Source organism: Hippoglossus hippoglossus, chromosome 13 (genome assembly GCF_009819705.1).
Source record: "Hippoglossus hippoglossus isolate fHipHip1 chromosome 13, fHipHip1.pri, whole genome shotgun sequence".
Classification (NCBI taxonomy): domain Eukaryota; kingdom Metazoa; phylum Chordata; class Actinopteri; order Pleuronectiformes; family Pleuronectidae; genus Hippoglossus; species Hippoglossus hippoglossus.
The window spans coordinates 28,859,397-28,879,318 of record NC_047163.1 but is presented as its reverse complement, the minus strand read 5'-3'; the positions used below and the strand labels follow the sequence as shown (position 1 = coordinate 28,879,318).

General features: G+C 39.9%; 1 protein-coding gene across 1 annotated transcript in view; it reads right to left on the bottom strand.

Annotated features, from left to right (window-relative positions):
• Positions 1–19,922, bottom strand: part of LOC117772532 (neurofibromin-like) — a 157,145-nt gene that overhangs the window by 71,912 nt on the left and 65,311 nt on the right. The window contains 11 exon segments of the mRNA XM_034603738.1: positions 9,908–10,043; positions 12,764–12,861; positions 12,960–13,121; positions 13,967–14,178; positions 14,282–14,463; positions 15,312–15,428; positions 15,699–15,756; positions 15,759–15,781; positions 15,977–15,989; positions 15,992–16,098; positions 19,028–19,167. Of these exon segments, the coding sequence (XP_034459629.1) occupies positions 9,908–10,043; positions 12,764–12,861; positions 12,960–13,121; positions 13,967–14,178; positions 14,282–14,463; positions 15,312–15,428; positions 15,699–15,756; positions 15,759–15,781; positions 15,977–15,989; positions 15,992–16,098; positions 19,028–19,167 (1,248 nt within the window).

The window sequence follows — 19,922 nt, the reverse complement described above, 5'->3', positions numbered from 1 at the left end:
CCGTAGGAAGGAGTGAAGGAGTTAAACAATCTCCAGGTCGTGTTCACAGTGAAGGTAAAATGGAGCATATTAAGTTCACCAACTTAAAAAAAAGTCTGTCACCTTTCAGAGTCGAAGTGTTTATAAAATCAGTTTGTGAAAATGGCTTCATAGAGTGGACAGAGAACGGCATATCATTTTGTAAGAATTCAAAGTGTAAAGTCACATAAAACCTCATGTCATCACTGCTTATAAACTGAACAATGCATAGCCACTATATTTCATTCTTTGTAGCCAATGCAGTTCATACAGTATATTGCACTGGAATTCCAGCTAAAACACAGACTAATATATGTGCTAAGGCAGATGTTGTCTTGATGTGGGATAGAAATCATTCTACAGCTATGTAGGCATGGAAGCTGTCTTGACTTACAACACCTGTTGCATCTCTGTCCTGCTCTCATTTCCAACATCTCTAAAGATGCAAAGGCATTAAGTAATTTGAGATGATTACAGGTGCATCTCAATAAATTTGAATATCATGGAAAAGTTTGTTTATTTCGATAATTAAATTCAAAAGTGAAACTCATATTATATAGATTCATTACACACAGAGTGAAATATTTCAAGCGTTTATTTCTTGTAATTTTGATGATTATGGCTTACAGCTAATGAAAACCCCAAATTCAGTATCTCAGAAAATTAGAATTATTGTGAAAAAGTTCAATATTGTAGACTCACGATGTCCCACTCTAATCAGCTAATTAACTCAAACCACCTGCAAAGGTTTCCTGAGTCTTTAAATGTCTCTAAGGCTGGTTCAAGTAGGCTACACAATCATGGGGAAGACTGCTGACTTGACAGCCTTTGACACCCTCCAAAAGGAGGGTAAGCCACAAAAGGTCATTGCTAAAGACGCTGGCTGTTCACACAGTGCTGTACCCAAGCATATTCATAGAAAGTTGAGTGGAAGGAAAAAGTGTGGTAGAAAAGGTGCACAAGCAACAGGGATAACCGCAGCCTTGAGAGGATTGTGAAGCAACGGCCATTCAAGAATTTATATATACATACATACATACATACACACATATATATATATACATATATATATACACACATATATACACACACACACAGTACCAGTCAAAAGTTTGGACACACCTTCTCATTCAATGGTTTTTCTTTATTTTTACTTTTTTCTCGATTGCAGATTAATATGGAAGACATCCAAACTATGAAGGAACACATGGAATTATGTGGTAAACAAAAAAGTGTTAAACAAACCAGAATGTTTTATATTTTAGATTCTTCAAAGTAGCCACCTTTTGCTTTGATGACAGCTTTGCACACTCTTGGCATTCTTTCTATCAGCTTCATGAGGTAGTCACCTGGAATGGTTTTAAATTAACAGGTGTGCCTTGTCAAGAGTTAATTTGTGGAATTTCTTGCCTTCTTAATGTGTTTGAGACCATCAGTTGTGTTGTGCAGAGGCAGGGTTGGTGCACAGTTCTATACAGTGAATAGGCCTATTCGACTACAGTTCTAATCCATATTATGGCAAGAACCACTCAACTAAGTAAAGAGAAACGACAGTCCATCATTACTTTAAGACAGGAAGGTCAGTCAATCCGGAAAATTTCAAGAACTTTGAATGTATCCTCAAGTTCAGTCACGAAAACCATCAAACGCTATGATGAAACTGGCTGTAATGAGGACCGCCCCAGGACAGGAAGACCAAGAGTTACCTCTGCTGCCGAGGATAAGTTCATTTGAGTTACCAGCCTCAGAAACCGCAAATTAACAGCACCTCAGATTAGAGCCCACATAAATGCTTTGCAGAGTTCAAGTAGCAGACACATCTCAACATCAACTGTTCAGAGGAGACTGCGTGAATCAGGCCTTTATGGTCGAATTGCTGCAAAGAAGCCACTACTGAGGAAGAACAACAAGAAGAAGAGACTTGCTTGGGCCAAGAAACACAAGGAATGGACATTAAACCAGTGGAAATCTGTACTTTGGTCTGATGAGTCCAAATTGGAGATTTTTGGTTCCAACCGCCATGTCTTTGTAAGACGCACAAAAGGTGAGCGGATGGTCTCTACATGTGTGGTTCCCACTGTGAAGCATGGTGGAGGAGGTGTGATGATGTGGGGGTGCTTTGCTGGATGACACTGTTGGTGATTTATTCAAAATTCAAGGCATACTTAACCAGCATGGCTACCACAGCATTCTGCAGCGACATGCCATCCCATCTGGTTTGCGCTTAGTGGGACCAGCATTTGTGTTTCAACAGGACAATGACCCCAAACACACCTCCAGGCTATGTAAGGGCTATTTGACCAAGAAGGAGAGTGATGGAGTGCTGCGTCAGATGACCTGGCCTCCATAATCACCGAACCTAAACCCAACTGAGATGGTCTGGGATGAGTTGGACCGCAGAGTGAAGGCACAGCAGCCAACAAGTGCTCAGCACCTCTGGGAACTCCTTCAAGACTGTTGGAGAACCATTCCAGGTGACTACCTCATGAAGCTGATTGAAAGAATGCCAAGAGTGTGCAAAGCTGGCATCAATACAAAAGGTGGCTACTTTGAAGAATCTAAAATTAAAACATATTCTGGCATTTTTTTTGTTTACCACATGATTCCATACGTGTTCCTTCATAGTTTGGATGTCTTCAATATTAATCTACAATGTAGAAACAAATTTAAATAAAGAAAAACCATTGAATGAGATGGTGTGTCCAAACTTTTGACTGGTACTGTATATATATGTATGAACATACTTTTCAGTAGGCTGACATTTCTGTATTAAAAATCCTTTGTTTTATTGGTCTTATGGAATATTCTAATTTTCTGAGATACTGAATTTGGGGTTTTCATTAGCTGTAAGCCATAATCATCAAAATTAAAAGAAATAAACTCTGTGTGTAATGAATCTATATAATATATGAGTTTCACTTTTTTAATTGAATTATCGAAATAAATGAAGTATTCCATGATATTCTAATTTATTGAGATGCACCTGTAGTTGATGTGGCACAAAAAGGAAGAATACAATTTTGCAAATAATTGTATTCTGCAACTGCTTGATCAAAGCAAAAAATAAGGTCTTGTGGGACTCAAGACTGACACCATTGAAATGTAATGGATTAGGTGTGATCACAGGTTGACATTATGCTTGACAGGGGAACTGCTGCAACAATACAATTGTTACCAACATAAAACACATCTTACTCAATCTCAACTAGTTTTTTCTTCAAGCAGAGCCTCATTTGAAGAATTTTTGCCATCATCAGTAAACATCTTATCTTAAATGTATCCGTTTTTGGTCTAACTGGAAAGCAGTCCTGATGGCAAAAGCTAGGAAAACAGGTTCCTAGTTTAAATCAAGTTGTAATATTCCATGATTGTTCAGCTGCTTTAAAATCTTGGGGTGTAAAGACCAAGCACATGGAGCTTTCATGCTATGAAAATCATAGCCTCTATGTATGGCTCCAGTGGAATTATCAGATTTAATATTCAGTACAGCTGTTCACTGTGATGCCACAAGTGATGTAGAGAGCAGTGAGTGGAGCAGCATGAGGAGACCTGGAAAGTGGAGATGCAGAAGCTTGAGATGTGAAACATACACTGCACACGCAGGGCAGAACTGCTGAGTTTGAATGGAGTCAAATGAGGGTCACTAACATTTTGAGCTTGTGCAATTATATATATATATCAAATTATGTTCTATGAATGTAAAGTATGCATTCACATATTAAAGAGTGAAGTTGAAAAACAAAAAAATGTCAAATCATGGTTATGAATGTGTAATTAACTTTTACAACTGTAGAAATATTAAGTACATTTGTGAAAATGTTTCATGCACACAGGTATATGTAGCAAAGAGCTTATAAATGATAAATATACAAATTCTTGTATCTTCAGATAGATTTTGTGCATATGTAATTAAACATTTGGACAGGGTTATTTTCATCACAGATGTTTCACAAAGTCCGACACACAGAAACATTATTTTACTATCTGTGCATGTGACACTCAAGTTACCAGATGCAAGTTACAAGCGGCTGAATTTGCCAGAACTGTGACTAGCTAATAAGACAAATGTCCAATTGGGGCAAAAGAAGAACCACCAGGCCAAAAAGTAAATGGGACAGAACCTTTGAAGTCAGGACTCCAAAACTCTGGAATGACCAGCCTAAATCAGGCTGGCAGATTCAGTGTCATCTTCTAAGTCCCAACTTCAAACACACTTCTTCAAGACAGCATTTCCGGATTTGATACATTTTTTTATAGTGACTTTAATAAAAGTACCTTGAAAACATACTTCTACAACAATGCCTTTCCGACTTCAGTTGAACTCAGTCCACAGAACCCTAAAGTAAAGACTGATACTGGGACTTGCCTTGACACTGCTCCACTGCTTCTTTACAAAGAGCTGTTCACCTTTTTAGTAAGATCGCAAAACTGGAGAATCAATAGTCATTGCTGTGACATCTTGTTTCACTGGAGGTTGTTTTTTCGATATAGTCTATTAGGGCAACATCGGCCTGGACATATCAAGTCTCGTAGAGGAGTTTAAATGTACCAAGACAAGGGTGGAGATGACCCTCTCAGTGTCTATACAGGCTTATGGACCATCACTGACAACAGGACGGAAATGGATACCAAAAGAAGCAACTCAACAAGAAAAGCAGCACGCTGACATTGTGGGCCACGTTCAACAGGGAAGAGGAGGTTTGGGTCTAGGTCAGAGTAGACCCCTGTGGAACAAGGCAACTCCTTCACAGCAGGTAAATATGGGTAGTCCTGGGAATCCGGCTTCAGGAAGAGGCTGCAAGATGTGCAAAGGCTGTCACTCAAGTTAGACAGGGGCAGTGGATGAAATGGGAGAGCATAGAGAAAAGGAAGATCAGCTGAAAGGACCTGTGTGGAATGGAAGCAAGCAGAATTAGCTTCCTGCGTATAGCAACCTTTGACGTCCTTCCATCACCCAAAACCCTACAGCAGTGGCTGAACGAAGATCCCTCCTGCCTACTATGCTTAACTCCAGCTACCCTCAGGCACGTCCTCACTGGTTGGAAAATAAGTCTCTCCCAAGGGAGGTAAACGTGGAGACACAACCAGGTACTAAAATGTCTTGATGCAGCAATTGAAACAAAAAGCCTGCTACAAATGCCTTGCAAGAGGTTGTGATTAAAAGGCTGAAAGATGACACTAAGGTACACAACTCAAGATCTGCCCTAACATCCGCTGGTGGTCACTAACATCCGATAACATTGACTAGCGGTAGGCATTAATTAGTGTGGTAGAACATACAAGGGATATTCTCCATCATGTCCTATGTTCTAAAATGGGAAAGCGTTTAGTTCTTAAAAAAGGGCATAGAGGTAATGATGTGCAGAAGACCTTCAAACGTACAAGGGATATTTAACATCTTGTCCTATTTTCTAAATATAGTGCAGAGTGAAGTTTGAAAACTGTGTGTTCATCCTACCTGGTTTATCTGCAATGAAGACGCTGTGAGTCTATGATCAACCAGATTCCATTATTTTTTATTTTAAAGTCAAGTTTTCCATAAAATGAAATGGAGTTTGCTTGATTACTGTTCACATGTGTGGCTTATATTTAAGTTTCATAGATTTACTAAACAGGTAATATTTTTTCATACATACATATTTTAGAGGTCTATTAAGCAATCGACTATATCCTCAGACCCAAGTTAACAATTTTCAAAATAAAAGCTCTGTAATTCAGCTCTGTATCAACAGAATTTACTTGTGTTTTACTTTGTAGAGATAGTCCTGTAGAGGAAGTGATTCTATGAATGCACCTGCGACACCCGCGAATGTCTATTTTGGTGTGCGGGCTGCCAACCACCGCTGTAGGTTATCTGGGGATGTAGAAAAAGACATGTTCAATTCTGTTAAGTATTACTGCTAAGGCACACTGATGCTACAGAGCACCTGTCACGTGTTATTCAAATTTTATAAACTAGAGCAGTGCCCATTCTACAAATGCTAGATAAAAAGTGCTGCCCATGGATGCACTGAATGAATGTATGTGTAAATGGCAATAAAATGTAATGTAAACCATTTTCTAGTCTTTGAGTGGTAATCAAGACTGGAAAAGCGCTACACATGAAATAACATAACAGAAACAGCCCTGGTAAAAATCACCAATGACCTCCTCATGGATACTGACTCCGGATTGTTTTGACCATTCTTATCCTCCTTGATCTGACTGCAGCCTTTGACACCATTTCTCACCAGGTACTCCTCAACAGACTAGCCTCCATTGGCTTCACCAACACATCCTTGGATTGGTTCAGATCATACCTCTCTGGCCGCACTCAGTTCGTCCAACTGAAATCTTTCAAATCCGAGCCATTTCCAGTCACTACTGTGTTCCCCGGGATTCTGTTCTGGGGCCCCTTCCGTTTATCATCTAATTACTTCCTCTTGGCCATATCTTCCGTAAATCTAACATTCATTTCCATTGCTATGCGGATGACACCCAGCTCTACCATTTAAGCCACCCCGTTCTCCTGGGGCCTATTCTGAATTTTTAACGGAATTCCCTGAGTTTTTATCAAATCTAGTCCTAAAAACAAAAAGTTATTATTGTCGGTGACTTTAATATTCATGTTGACAGTAATAATGATAGCCTTAGTGTAGCATTTATTTCAGTACTAGACCCAATTGGTTTCAGTCAGTGTGTGCACCAACCTACTCATTGTTGTAACCACACACTTGACCTTGTACTGTCATACGGTGTCAAAATTGAACATCTAATAGTACTTCCACATAATCCGATTCTATCAGACCATCATTGAATAACATTCTATTTCTAATTATCAGAATACATGCAATTTATTAAAAACTTATTTTCTAGATGTCTACCTGATAGACCAGTGCTGTAGCTAAATTTAAGGAAATAATTCCAATTACATTTAACCCTATATATTTATATTATAAAAACCCTAGCTCCACTGAGAGACTGTAAACTCATTACGATTAACATTAGACTCCATAGCGCCTCTAAAAAAGAAACGTGTAAAACATAGTAAATTAGCTCCGTGGTATAATTCCAACACATGAATTAAAACAAGCATCAAGAAAACTAGAAAGGAAGTGGCGCTCCAGCAACCGTGTTGAAAATCTCCTAGCCTGGAAGAATAGTGTTAAAGCATATAAGAAGGCCCTCCACAAAGCAAGAGCTGCCTACTACTCGAAACTAATAGAAGAGAATAAAAACAACCCCAGGTTTCTCTTCAGCACTGTAGCCAGGCTGACAGAGAGTCAAACCTCCACCGAACCCAGTATTCCTCCATCCCTGAATAGCAATATCTTTATGAGCTTCTTTAATGATAAAATTCTAACTATTAGAAATAAAATCAACCATCTCCTGCCCTCAATTGGCACTAATACACCATCAAGAACAAAAATCTCAGGAACAGCTGAGAATCTTACCAATTATTTAGACAGCTTCTCTCTGATCAGCCTTGATCAGCTGACCAAAAATAATCTCATCTTCTAAACCCACAACTTGTAGCTTAGATCCCATTCCTACAAAATTACTTACAGAAATTCTGCCCCTAATTGATAGTACGTTACTGAACACAATCAATATATCATTATCATCAGGATATGTACCACAGTCCTTTAAAATAGCTGTAATCAAACCCCTTCTGAAAAAACCCACCCAGGACCCGGAGGTTTTAGCCAACTACAGACCGATATCCAACCTCCCCTTCCAGTCTAAAATCCTTGAAAAGGTTGTAGCCAATCAGCTGTGTGAGTTTCTCCAGGAAAGTAATGAAGACTTTCAGTCGGGGTTTAGAGCCAATCACAGCACAGAGACAGCCTTGGCAAAAGTCACTAATGACCTTCTAATAGCTTCAGATCAGGGATTTGTGTCTGTCCTCGTTCTGTTAGATCTTAGTGCAGCATTCAACACAATTGACCATCAAATTCTATTACAGACACTAGAACAGTTAATTGGCATTAAAGGAACCGCCCTAAACTGGTTTAAATCCTATTTTTCATTATCCATTCCAATTTGTGCCAATTAATGATGAGTCATCTATGGGCACCAAAGTTAACCACGGTGTTCCACAGGGCTCTGTGCTCGGCCCAATTTAATCTTATTATACATGCTTCCACTAGGAAACATTATCAGGAGACACTCTGTAAATTTCCACTGCTATGCGGATGACACCCAGTTATACTTGTCAATAAAACCAGAACAGTGTAATCAATTAACTAAGCTCCAAGCATGTTTCAAGGACATCAAACCTGGATGACCCACAATTTACTCTTATTAAACTCAGATAAAACAGAGGTTCTAATACTTGGCCCTAAACACCTTAGAGATACATTATCTAATGATATAGCTGCGCTAGACGACATTGCCCTTGCTTCCAATGAAACAGTCAGGAACGTAGGAGTGATCTTCGATCCTGATTTGTCCTTTCTTTTAAATTCTCACTTAAAACAAATTTCTAGGACCGCCTTCTTCCACTTACGTAACATCTAAAAAATCGGACATGTCCTTTCTCAAAAAGATGCAGAAAAACTAGTCCACGCCTTTGTTACATCCAGACTTGATTTTTAGAAGACTAAAAGGGACAAATTAGAATATGGCGGGCCGCCACAGTCTTGATAATTAAAGAGAAACACTGAATGTTGCTGCCATGACAGAGATCAGCACCCGTAACATCTGTGAATGTTTTTGTTAGTCTGACATGGAGAAACGAAAAAAGCCAATTAGTAACATGATCTGGCGGGCCAGATATTATTGCTGGAGGGTCACCACTGCTGTAAGTTATCCAAGGACATAGACATGTTCAACTTTAGCCCAGCTTCCAAGGCACTAGTTGCATGTTTTTCAGGGTTTATTAATACTAAACATATTGCGTGTCAAGAACACAATACTTCTTTGGGCCCTTAACCATACAGTTGCAAAGTGTTAAGGTAATAACATGTATAGTTCTTGAGATAAGCAAGACATAATCATACAGACAGACCGAGGCAGCTGTGGCTCAGGAGGTAGAGTGAGTCGTCCACTTACAACAGGGTCAGCGGTACGATCCCAGTCTCCCTCATTCAGCATGCCAAAATTTCCTTTGATGGCTGTGATGGCAGTGTGTGTGAAAGTGCAGCACACAGATGCACTTTATGAATGTGTGGGAAAATGGGTGAATGGCAAAACTGTAAAGAGCTTTAAGTAGTCATCAAGACATTTTATGATCCATATAAATACAGACCATTTTCTGTGCTCAGGCCTGGTACGTTAATGTGCAGCATGAGCACAGGTCAGCAGGGGAGTAGTAGTGTGAGTGCGCCCTAACCTTGAAGTAGTGGCCCTTATTCAGCTGTAGGGGCTCAGTATGCTCTCCTCCCAGCCGTGTCAAATTCATGACACCAGATAACATCATAGCTAGGCAAATGTTACCAGTTAGGCTAGGTAATTAGGAAAAAGAAATTAGAGGCAGGGTAGGGGTGCGTCCTCTTCTGCCCTAATTTTAAAGTTTGACTCTTTCTGATTAGGGTGTCAGCTCAGTTTTAAAAACAGGGTCACAATTAGTGCTTGTAACTTCAGCTCCCATGCACAGAAACGAAAATTTGTGTGTCCATCTCTTGGACTTTGTGAAACATCACTGTTGAAAATAATCCAGCACAAATTTGAATTACACACACACATCTAAAAATATGAATTACATGTGTGCTCAAAGCTTTTTCATACTGGTATACAATATGTCTACAGCTGCAAAGGTTAACTCAAGATTCAATGTGTAAAAATGATTATGTTTTACAAACCCACATTAAAATATATGAATGCACTTTAATGACTCATATTTTACTCTATAGGTGTGCAGATTTAAGCTTTAGTTCCATGGAAGAACGGGTGGTATGAATAACCCTACCTGGTAGAGACAGTGGCAGACACTGCGGAGCTGTGGGGGGAACTCGCTGGATGAACCAATGATGGCCTGGAAGAACCGCTCAGTGATCTGCAGCAAGTTCCTCTGGTTCTCCTCCAGGTTCTCAACTTGTTCCAGCCTGAAAAGAAAAGCAAGCAGCTTCAGTTATACACACAGACACACACAAATATATACGTGTGTGTGTGTGTATGTGTGTTTGTAATGAACCTTGAAAGTACTGAATAAATAAAATCCTGTCAAACTACTTCAAGCCCTCCATGTAGCTGTTTGAGTGTCAATTTGTGTTTTGAGCAACATGTCACAAAAAGTGTCCAATGTTGTTCTTTTAACCTCAGAAATATAGCAAAAATGTATTTCAAATTCTAAAGATGCAGAAACTTGTTTTAGCCATGTTACTGTGGTTTCCTGTATGAATTTAGGATTGATTTTAAGATTTTATTGTGATAATTATAACTATAATTACTAGGGCTGTCAAACGATTACAATTTTTAATCAGATAAATCACATGGTAGCTGTGATTAATCACAATTAATCACCATTTCTAAGTGCCCGATTGTTATGGGAACAGAAAGATAAATAGGCGGATATATACATTTAACATTTGTTTATTTTATTGAAAATGTCCAAATGATAATTAAGATTGAAAATTCAAATCAAACTAAAACATACCACACCATAATTAAATTTGGCTGTCTCTTTGCTATGCCTCTGAGCAAACATGGGATGATGTTATTTAGAACTTTTTTTTAATTTTTTAAAATCAAACTCAAAGATAACCTTTATCCTAAACAATTGGGGCATCTTAGCCTTTGCTCTTTTGTTTAAAAAAAAATATGGGATGGTTGAATAAAACTTTTTTCTTTTCTTTTTAAATCAAACAAACAACCAAACCTTTACACAATTCAATGTGAAATCTGAATCTGAGCCCATCTGCAGAAGCAGTGTTGAGCCACTTAAAAAGAACGAGTTCCAAGTTCAGTTCATGCAGATGAAAATGAACTAGTTCAAGTTCATAGTTCATTATTTACTGGGATGATTTAGGTGACAAACGTACGGTCATGTGTTTGGTTCTGAATCGATGGAGTCGGATCATGTCTGCGTGCTCACTTTAACACAGAGTCCTGACTGTGAGCGTCACGTCTCGTGTTGTACTGAGCACAACATGTTGACGAGTCATTTTCATGATGTTTAAATGCAGCCTCATAAACTCTGGAGCGAATCAAACAAGCACTAAGTTACTTCATGTACTGATCAGGTCCTGATAACTAGTGATGAGTGTTTATTAGTTCAAGTGAGAGCAGAGTGGAGGAGGACACAGAAACTCCAGCTCTGTACAAACCAAATGCAGCTTCTGCTCTGATCACGAAGCAGCTGATCACTGAGCAGCTGAGACCAGAGAAACTCTGTGTTTCACTGTTCTTCTACAAAGACACTGACTGGCTGCTTAACGTGAACGAGCTCTGATCTCACTGCGTGTGTCACTCTGAGCGAGTGAGTGGGGGCAGGTATGGGTACATGGAGCGGCTCATTCTGCGCATGCGCTAAAAAAACAAACGTGCTAATTCCACAAATTAATCATCCCGCGGTAATGCGTTAATTTTGACAGCCCTAATAATTACTATAACTGAGTATATTATAGACCTTCTGATCCCATACGAGGCTCTGCGTAGCTTGAAATCCTTATGCAGAATTCTTGACCAGGCTAAAAACTGGACAGAGCCTTTGCAGTCAGGGACACAAAGTTCTGGAATGACCTGTCTTAAGAAATCAGGCTGGCAGAATCAGTTCCATCTTTTAAGACCCTTCTTTAAAAAAATATTATATTAACACTGATGTAAGCACCTAAAAACAAACTTTGATCAGAAAGCCTTTCTTGATTTTATTGGTTGACTATTTATTCTATTTCTGTCCTTCGATTTGTTGTCTTTCTTTTGTTAATTAATTTGTTACTGTGTTTTGAAAAGTGCTGTATAAATCTAATGCTTCCAATACTTTGTTGGACTGGAAAACTTCACATGACTCCACTGCCGTTTGTTAAATTTTTTTACATCACCTTAATTAAATAAAAGATTTCTAATTTGTAAAATTCTAGTTATCAAAACTATCTTTTAAGTGTCTTTGGGCATGATACTGAACCCGAAATTGCCCCTGACGGCTGTGCCTGCAGCGTGTGTGATAGAAAAAGCAAAGGATTCTGTAGCAGAGTTTGTGTGAGTGGGTGAGTGTGGCGTGTACTGTAAAGAGAGTGTTGAGTGGTCAATAACACTGGAAAAGCCCTATATAAATCAGTCAATTTACAAATTCCATTTAGGATTGTTGCTAGATTTCATGCAGACTCAGTCATAAGCTTCTTTCAGACATGCACTAAACTCATTTTTCGGAGGGACAGTATGTGTGAATGTAAATGTCTGACTGAGGGCCTCTGGACTTTCCAAGGAGCCGATGTGAAAACACAGCAGGAATACTGCAATATTTTCCTTTATTTGTAAGAAAATAATTCATGGATTATGATGGTAAGGGGACTGATATCTATGAGTATGTGTGATTTTGTGTAGATCTGAAAATAAATCTGAATCCAGTGAATTTAAATGTTTCATGAAGGACAGTTTGGCCTTGGTGAAGGTATGTGCTCAACTGAGTGCTCTAATAGTTAATGCAAGTGTATTTAAAATGTTTGCATATAATTGTGCATGGTCTACATCTGGTATAACCTATCTTACTGTGACATCTTCTACAATATCCAGTTTGATTATTTATGAACTTCTTGTCTGGATTATTTCGATCAAAAAACTAAATGCTACCAATGAATTATATTAGAGCAGTGGTGTAGGTTCTTACCTGGTGGGGTCCACCTCAAAGATGATGTGGTCAGGAGTGGTTATGACCCCTCTTAATAAAGGCTCCAGTAGCTTCTGCAAGTATGCTGCCCCATATACCTAGCATAATTCAGCATAAAATAGGGTTGGGCACTATTTGATTTTGTAAATTGACATTTCAAGTTATTTGAAAACAAAAGTTTTGCTGTGTCCTCTACCTTAAAACAGAAGGTCATTATTTTGCTAGCTAGGCTGTTTCCTCTGAAGAGAGTTTGCATGGAGTCAGCCAGCTCCACCTCTTTAGAGAACATGTTCCACAGCAGCTGGTAGAGGAGGTGACGGGAATCAAACAGTGTCACCAGGACTCTGGCAAGTTCATCCTAGGATTAAGAGAGACACCACACACACACACAACACACACACACACCACACACACACACACACCACACACACACACACACACACACACACACACACACACACACCCACACACACACACACACACACACACACACACACACACACAGCTATTAGGGCTATAATGATTCTCGAACCAAACCGTGGTCCAGACATCTACGCTATCTGTTTGCGACACGCAAAGACGGAACGGCGACACATCTTACTGCCAAACCCCACACGGTGCCGCAGGTGCAGCCTGTTGCGGATTGTGCGCGTATGTGACCAATCACACCCCCTGGACCATAACCCTGCGTAATCTGAATCAACACAGAAGTGACTAGTATCTTCAGAGCAATGAGTACGGAGGTCAGAGAGGATCGTCTGTTTTACCTTTACAAAAGTGTGTTGTAAAGTCTGCGTGTTGTCGCCGCTCTGAAGCAGAAGCCTCGTCTCTGAAGTTGGAGTCCGGAGGAAATCAGGTGTCGGAGTCAGGTGGATTGTTTATTCCTTATAGAGTTTCCCTGGAGCTGCCGGCCAGTGTATGCCCGATTTACTGACCAACTTGACCATCTGTTTACTATCCTGAGTTGTTGGTTCATGAAGATCTGCGGTAAAACTCTGAACAGATTATTTTTGTTGTATGAACTGGATTGAACTGAACTGTGCTGGGCTTGTGGGGGTGACTGAATCAGACTTTGTATATATACGGATTGAACTGGACGTTGAGACTGGGGCGACACATGCACATACCCTGTTGCATATAGCAAACATTCACAATATCAACATACTGTTTGAAACCAATCCTAAATTAACATGTGGTACACACCCACTGAGATCCAGGAACCACATTAGCCAGAGCCATGGCGATGGGCAGCTCTCCCTGGTCTCCCATCATGGTCACCAGCTCCACCAGCCTCTCAAAGCGGTCAGCAAGAACAGTCTCTGCCAGCGTGTCAAACTCTGTTCCTTGCTGCAGGATCTTAGTCAGTACCTCCATGAAGGTGGCTCGAGTCTGCAGGTCCTTGTGGTAGCCCAGACCTTAAGAGGAAAAGAAAATCTACATTTGCACTCCTGGGAAAACTCTTCAGGACTCTTAACTATTAGCAGAATTTCCCCCCCATTAATATTGTGGCTGACTTACCGATTGAGTGCATGAGACCACTGTCTACGTTAGCATTGAGCAGGTTGGACATGGCCAGGACGGTGCAGTGGCGAAGCGAGGCCAATCGGCGAGACATTCCTCTTTTTCGTCCCCCCACTGCCTGGCCCTCATCCTCCACCTCACTGCAGTCATTCAGCAGGTTCATGAATAGAGTGAAGTACCTGCTCAAACAATAACAGATCATCCTTAACAAAAGGCTTCTCCATGCACATCATTTACCATCATTTCCTTTTTACATATTTCAGCTATCCAACGTACAAACAGCAAGTTTGAGATTCTCTTCTCTCAAATCTGTTCATAGACAGTCTTGACTGGTCTAAGCATGGTATTGTCATCACAATTTAATACAACAGGCTTATCATGCAGCTGCACATACAACACTGACTTCTCTGCCAAATATAGAGGTAACTGGGCTTCTAATGAGCTTTTTACATGTGAGCATGTGCAGGACAGAACACTGCAGACAGGAAAATTAACAGCAGAGGGGCTGTAGGAAAGGAAAAACCATTATAAAGAACTTCAGCGTTTCCTCTTCTATCTTGGACCAGCCAAAGTGTCATTTGTCCCACCAGACTTTCCAATCTAGAATGGCACTCAGTAGAGTGCATACACCTGCCAAGGCCCAACAGTCCCCTATTGAAACCACATTTGAATTCACCAGATCCATATTTTTTATTTGGATCTGCAGCAAATTGCACACTCAGACCCTGAATAAATGCCAGATTTTGTGGCAATCCGACCAGTACTTTTTGTGTAATCCCGCTAACTAACAAATGTAGTTGAAAACATTACCTGCTCGACAGAGAATTGTGTGCTGCAAAAATTCTTTGCTTTCAAAATGCTTAAAGACCGCATCATAGTTTGTGTTTTGTGTAGAGTGTGTTCCCGAGAGAGGCAAAGAACAGCTGGCTAAAATCACTAAAATAACAATGGACTCTTCATCGAGATAAATTTAGCATCAGATGCTGCAGTGCCATGGAGGGGGTTTTAAATGCAGTTTAGTTCTTACTTGAGGAAGAGCTGAGATTTGGCCTCCATCAGTTCTACTCCATCGCCCTCTTCTGGCTGCAGAGGAAGACCAGCTAACAGAGACACTACTGCCTCCATGCTGGCCTGGTCCAGGTCTCTGCACAGCACACACACACACACACAAGCGCACACACACGCACGCACGCACGCACGCACACACACACACACACACACACACACACACACACACACACACACACACACACACACACACACACACACACACACACACACACACACACACACACACACACACACACGCACAGGCGTGCACGCACGCACACGCACACGCACACGCACACACAACAATGAGGAGGAAGCTCTCAGTTTCTTACAATGTAGCTATGCACATGAAACAGACATGCACCTTGTCAGGCACTTGATGTCATCGTCAGTAGCCTGGTTGGAGGTTCCCATCACCCAGCTGTCAGGTACTCTACCATCTTGTTCCTTGCAGTATGCATCAAAATTTACTGTAAGACAGTAACTTTCATCCCTTTCTCACAATGTGAACATGTTCAATAAATACATGTACTCCCATTAAGAAAAGTACAACCACTGGCACAGGTTGTTGGTTTGGAAATGTAGGTGGCCTTGTCAAATTTCTAGACTGATGTGTGTAAACCATTAGCTGTTTTCACTGACCTAAATTTCATCCCTGGCAGAAAGATAGGTCATCTCTTCTCTCCATCATAACTTCCACCAGTTGGCACAGCTTGGTTTTGATCTGGATCGCATGTACCATATTTCCCAGGATGCGCACATACCTGAGGGCAGAGAGGGAGCAGATTGGTACACATCAGAACACTATACTCGCTTTTCTAAGAGCACTTTACAGTGAAAATTAACTTTCAAAGTTAGCCGATTCTCCACAAGCTTTGGTTAACAAAAATATATACGTAGACAAAGACTATCATTTTAAGTACTGTTAGCATTTTCTGATCAGAACTAGAGCTGCAAATGTTGCTCCACAGTACTGCATATATCCGGCTGTAATTTTTTATGTTTCATTTATGTGTCACTGTGTGCATGGTTCTCTTGCTACTTTTACATCTTTTTGAGCTCAAGATAATATTCCACTCTGCTAAAAAATGTACTATTATTAATTTCTCTTCTATTCTTGTGACCCGTAGTAACTCATATGTATATGACCAGTATTGAATAATTTTTACTTCACTATATAACTTTAATTATTTTTAATCACTGCTGTAGCATTCATTGTGTTTATATTCTGTAACACAATGCAAGACTTGCTCTTGGATCCACTTGATATCCCCCACGGGTGGGATGTGGAAATCACATTTTTATCAGTGTCGTAAATACAACCTGCTGATGTAAATAGAACCGACAACCTCAGAAGCCAATCCTGTGATGTTAAAGGACTTAAAGGAAATCTGACTTTTGCACTGAAATCATAGATAAAACCTAAAATGGCTCTCAGTTGAGTGCATACCTCCGCCAAGGTCAATAGGTCCCCTTATTAAACCACATTTAAATTCACTAGATCCAGATTTTAATTGGTTCTGCACACAATCATAAATATCAGTCCCCTAAACATACCTGATCTTTTTTCAAACAATCGATAAATCAATCAATCGTTATTTGTATAGCCCATATTCACAAATCACAATTTGTCTAATAAGGCTTAACAAGGTGTGATATCCTCTGCCCTTAACCCTCAACAAGAGTAAGGAAAAACTACCAAAAAGGGGAAAAAAGAAACCTCAGAGCGAGCCACATGATAGGGATCCCTGGCCCAGCATGGACAGAAGTGCAATAGATGTTGCGTGTAACTGAGAACATCAGCAAAATAACAGCATATCCAACATTTATTAGAAGAAACAGTTTTTAACATAATGTAAAGTAAATGAATTGAGGAGTTATTGAAAACAGCTGAGAATCCTACAAATTATTTAGACAGCTTCTCTCTGATCACCCTTGATCAGCTGACCAAAATAATCTCATCTTCTAAACCCACAACTTGTATCTTAGACCCCATTCCTACAAAATTACTTAACAAAATTCTGCCCCTAATTGATAGTACGTTACTGAACACAATCAATCTGTCATTATCATCAGGATATGTATCACAATCCTTTAAACTAGCTGTAATCAAACCCCTTCTCAAAAAAACCACCCTAGACCCGGAGGTTTTAGCCAATTACAGACCAATATCCAACCTCCCCTTCCTGTCTAAAATCCTTGAAAAGGTTGTAGCCAATCAGCTGTGTGAGTTTCTCCAGGAAAGTAATGAAGACTTTCATTTGGGGTTTAGAGCCAATCACAGCACAGAGACAGCCTTGGCAAAAGTCACTAATGACCTTCTAATAGCTTCAGATCAGGGGTTTGTGTCTGTCCTCGTTCTGTTAGATCTTAGTGCAGCATTCAACACTATTGACCATCAAATTCTATTACAGAGACTAGAACAGTTAATTAGCATTAAAGGAACCGCCCTAAACTGGTTTAAATCATATTTTTCAGATCGATTCCAATTCGTGCAAATTAATGATTAGTCATCTGTGCGCACCAAAGTTAACCACGGTGTTCCATAGGGTACCGTGCTTGGCGCAATTTTATTCTCATCATATATGCTTCCACGAGGAAACATTAACAGGACACACTCTGTAAATGTCCACTGCTATGCAGATGACACCCAGTTATACCTATCATTAAAACCGGAACAGTGTAATCAAACTAAACTTAAAGCATGTTTCAAGGACATCAAAACCTGGATGACCCGCAATTTTCTCTTATTACACTCAGATAAAACAGAGGTTCTAATACTTGGCCCTTAACATCTTAGAGATATATTATCTAATGATATAGCTGCGCTAAATGACAATGCCCTTACTTCCGATGAAAGAGTCAGGAATTTGGGAGTCATCTTTGATCCTGCTTTGTCCTTTGATTCTCACTTAAAACTAATTTCTAAGACCACCTTCTTTCACTTACGTAACATCTAAAAGATTTGACATGTCCTGTCTCAAAAAGATGCAGACATTTTTTTCCCCTTAAAGGCTCTTAATAATATAGCACCATCATACCTCAAAGAGCTCATAGTACCTTAACAACCCACTAGACCACTGCGCTCCCAGAATTCAGGATTACTTGTTGTCCCTAAAGCCTCTAAAAGCAGAGTAGGAGAGAGTCAGAGCTTACAGCTATCAAGCTCCTCTCCTGTGGAATCATCTCCCAGTTTCAGAACTGCTCTTAGTTATGCTGCTATGCTATGCGTGGAATGTGGAAAGCAGTATAGAGTAGCTTATGGCCTTGCTAACAGCTAATGGCTTATGGACTATATTTTATCAAAGGGGCTGAAAGAGAAGACAGTTGCCCTTGGCAAACAAGCCTCTATATTATTTAAATAAAAAGTAAAACAAAATCAGTAAAACACTTGGGAGTTAAAAGTCTCCCTTTAATTGCATCACTTCAAACAGCACAGTATTGTTAGATAAAAGTAAAAGGCCCCAATAGTTACCAAAGGGGGCTGCCAAAACCACAATAACAGAATCCTTGAGCTCTAAAAGGTTTCACTGCTCTCATGACCAAAAATGACTACTGAATATAAGTGCACTAAACAGAGACTAAATGATGACTGGAGTAGTCGTAATTCCCAGGCTTATGTTGAACTGTCAGTGATGTACAGCAATGCAAACTCCATTCAGACAGTTTCTGGGCCAATGGAAAGGTCCTGACCTGACCAGGTTGAGCATCATGGTCTCGATGCTGGCCTGTCCCAAGTGTTCGGAGCTGCCCTCTGTGTGGTTATCTAACAAGTTCTTCATGATGGCTATGGTCTGCTCCACAAACTGGGTGTTAGTGTCGTTGATAGGAACCTGGAAAAAGAAGAAGAGCTGAGATTTTTAATAATTTGTCTAAAGTTATAGAGATCATCCATTAATCAAATCCTATAGCCTCAAAATGAACTCTTAATATATTTTTAATATAACCTCAACTAATTAATACTACCGGCTATGTTTCATCACCTGAATATGTCGATAATTAGCATATATTCTTTGTTGTTGTTGCTTGGTGTAACGTAGTTTGGATTCTTCGATAGATTTACTATCAACCCTGTTCTGTGTCTTGAATGTTTTGTTTATCGTCATTGTTATCATTTAATTTTTTTCAGGGGCAATTGTGGCTGAGGAAGTAGAGCCGGTCATCCACTAACCAGAAGGTCGGCTGTTCAATCACAGTCTCCGTTACGAATGCCTTAGTGTCCTTGGGAAAGATACTGAACCCCAAATTGCTTCTGTTGGCTGTGCCAGCAATGTGTGATAGAGAACGTGATGCACATAGATTCATTCTATGAATGTGGTTGTGAATGGGTGAAGGGCAATTTTTTTGTAATGTAAAGCACTTTGAGTGGTCATCAAGACTAGAAAAGATCTATATAAATATTTCCCATATTGACATTCTTCTTTTTCTTTCTTGTATTATAACCTCAGTTAATTTCTTGTTAGATATGTGGATATTTGTTAAGTGTGTTATCCATCTATCCAGTTGGGAGCCAATCCCAGTCGATATTGGGTGAGAGGCGGGGTATGAAAACCTGTAAACCACCGCACCTAAAATACTTGCATTCTTC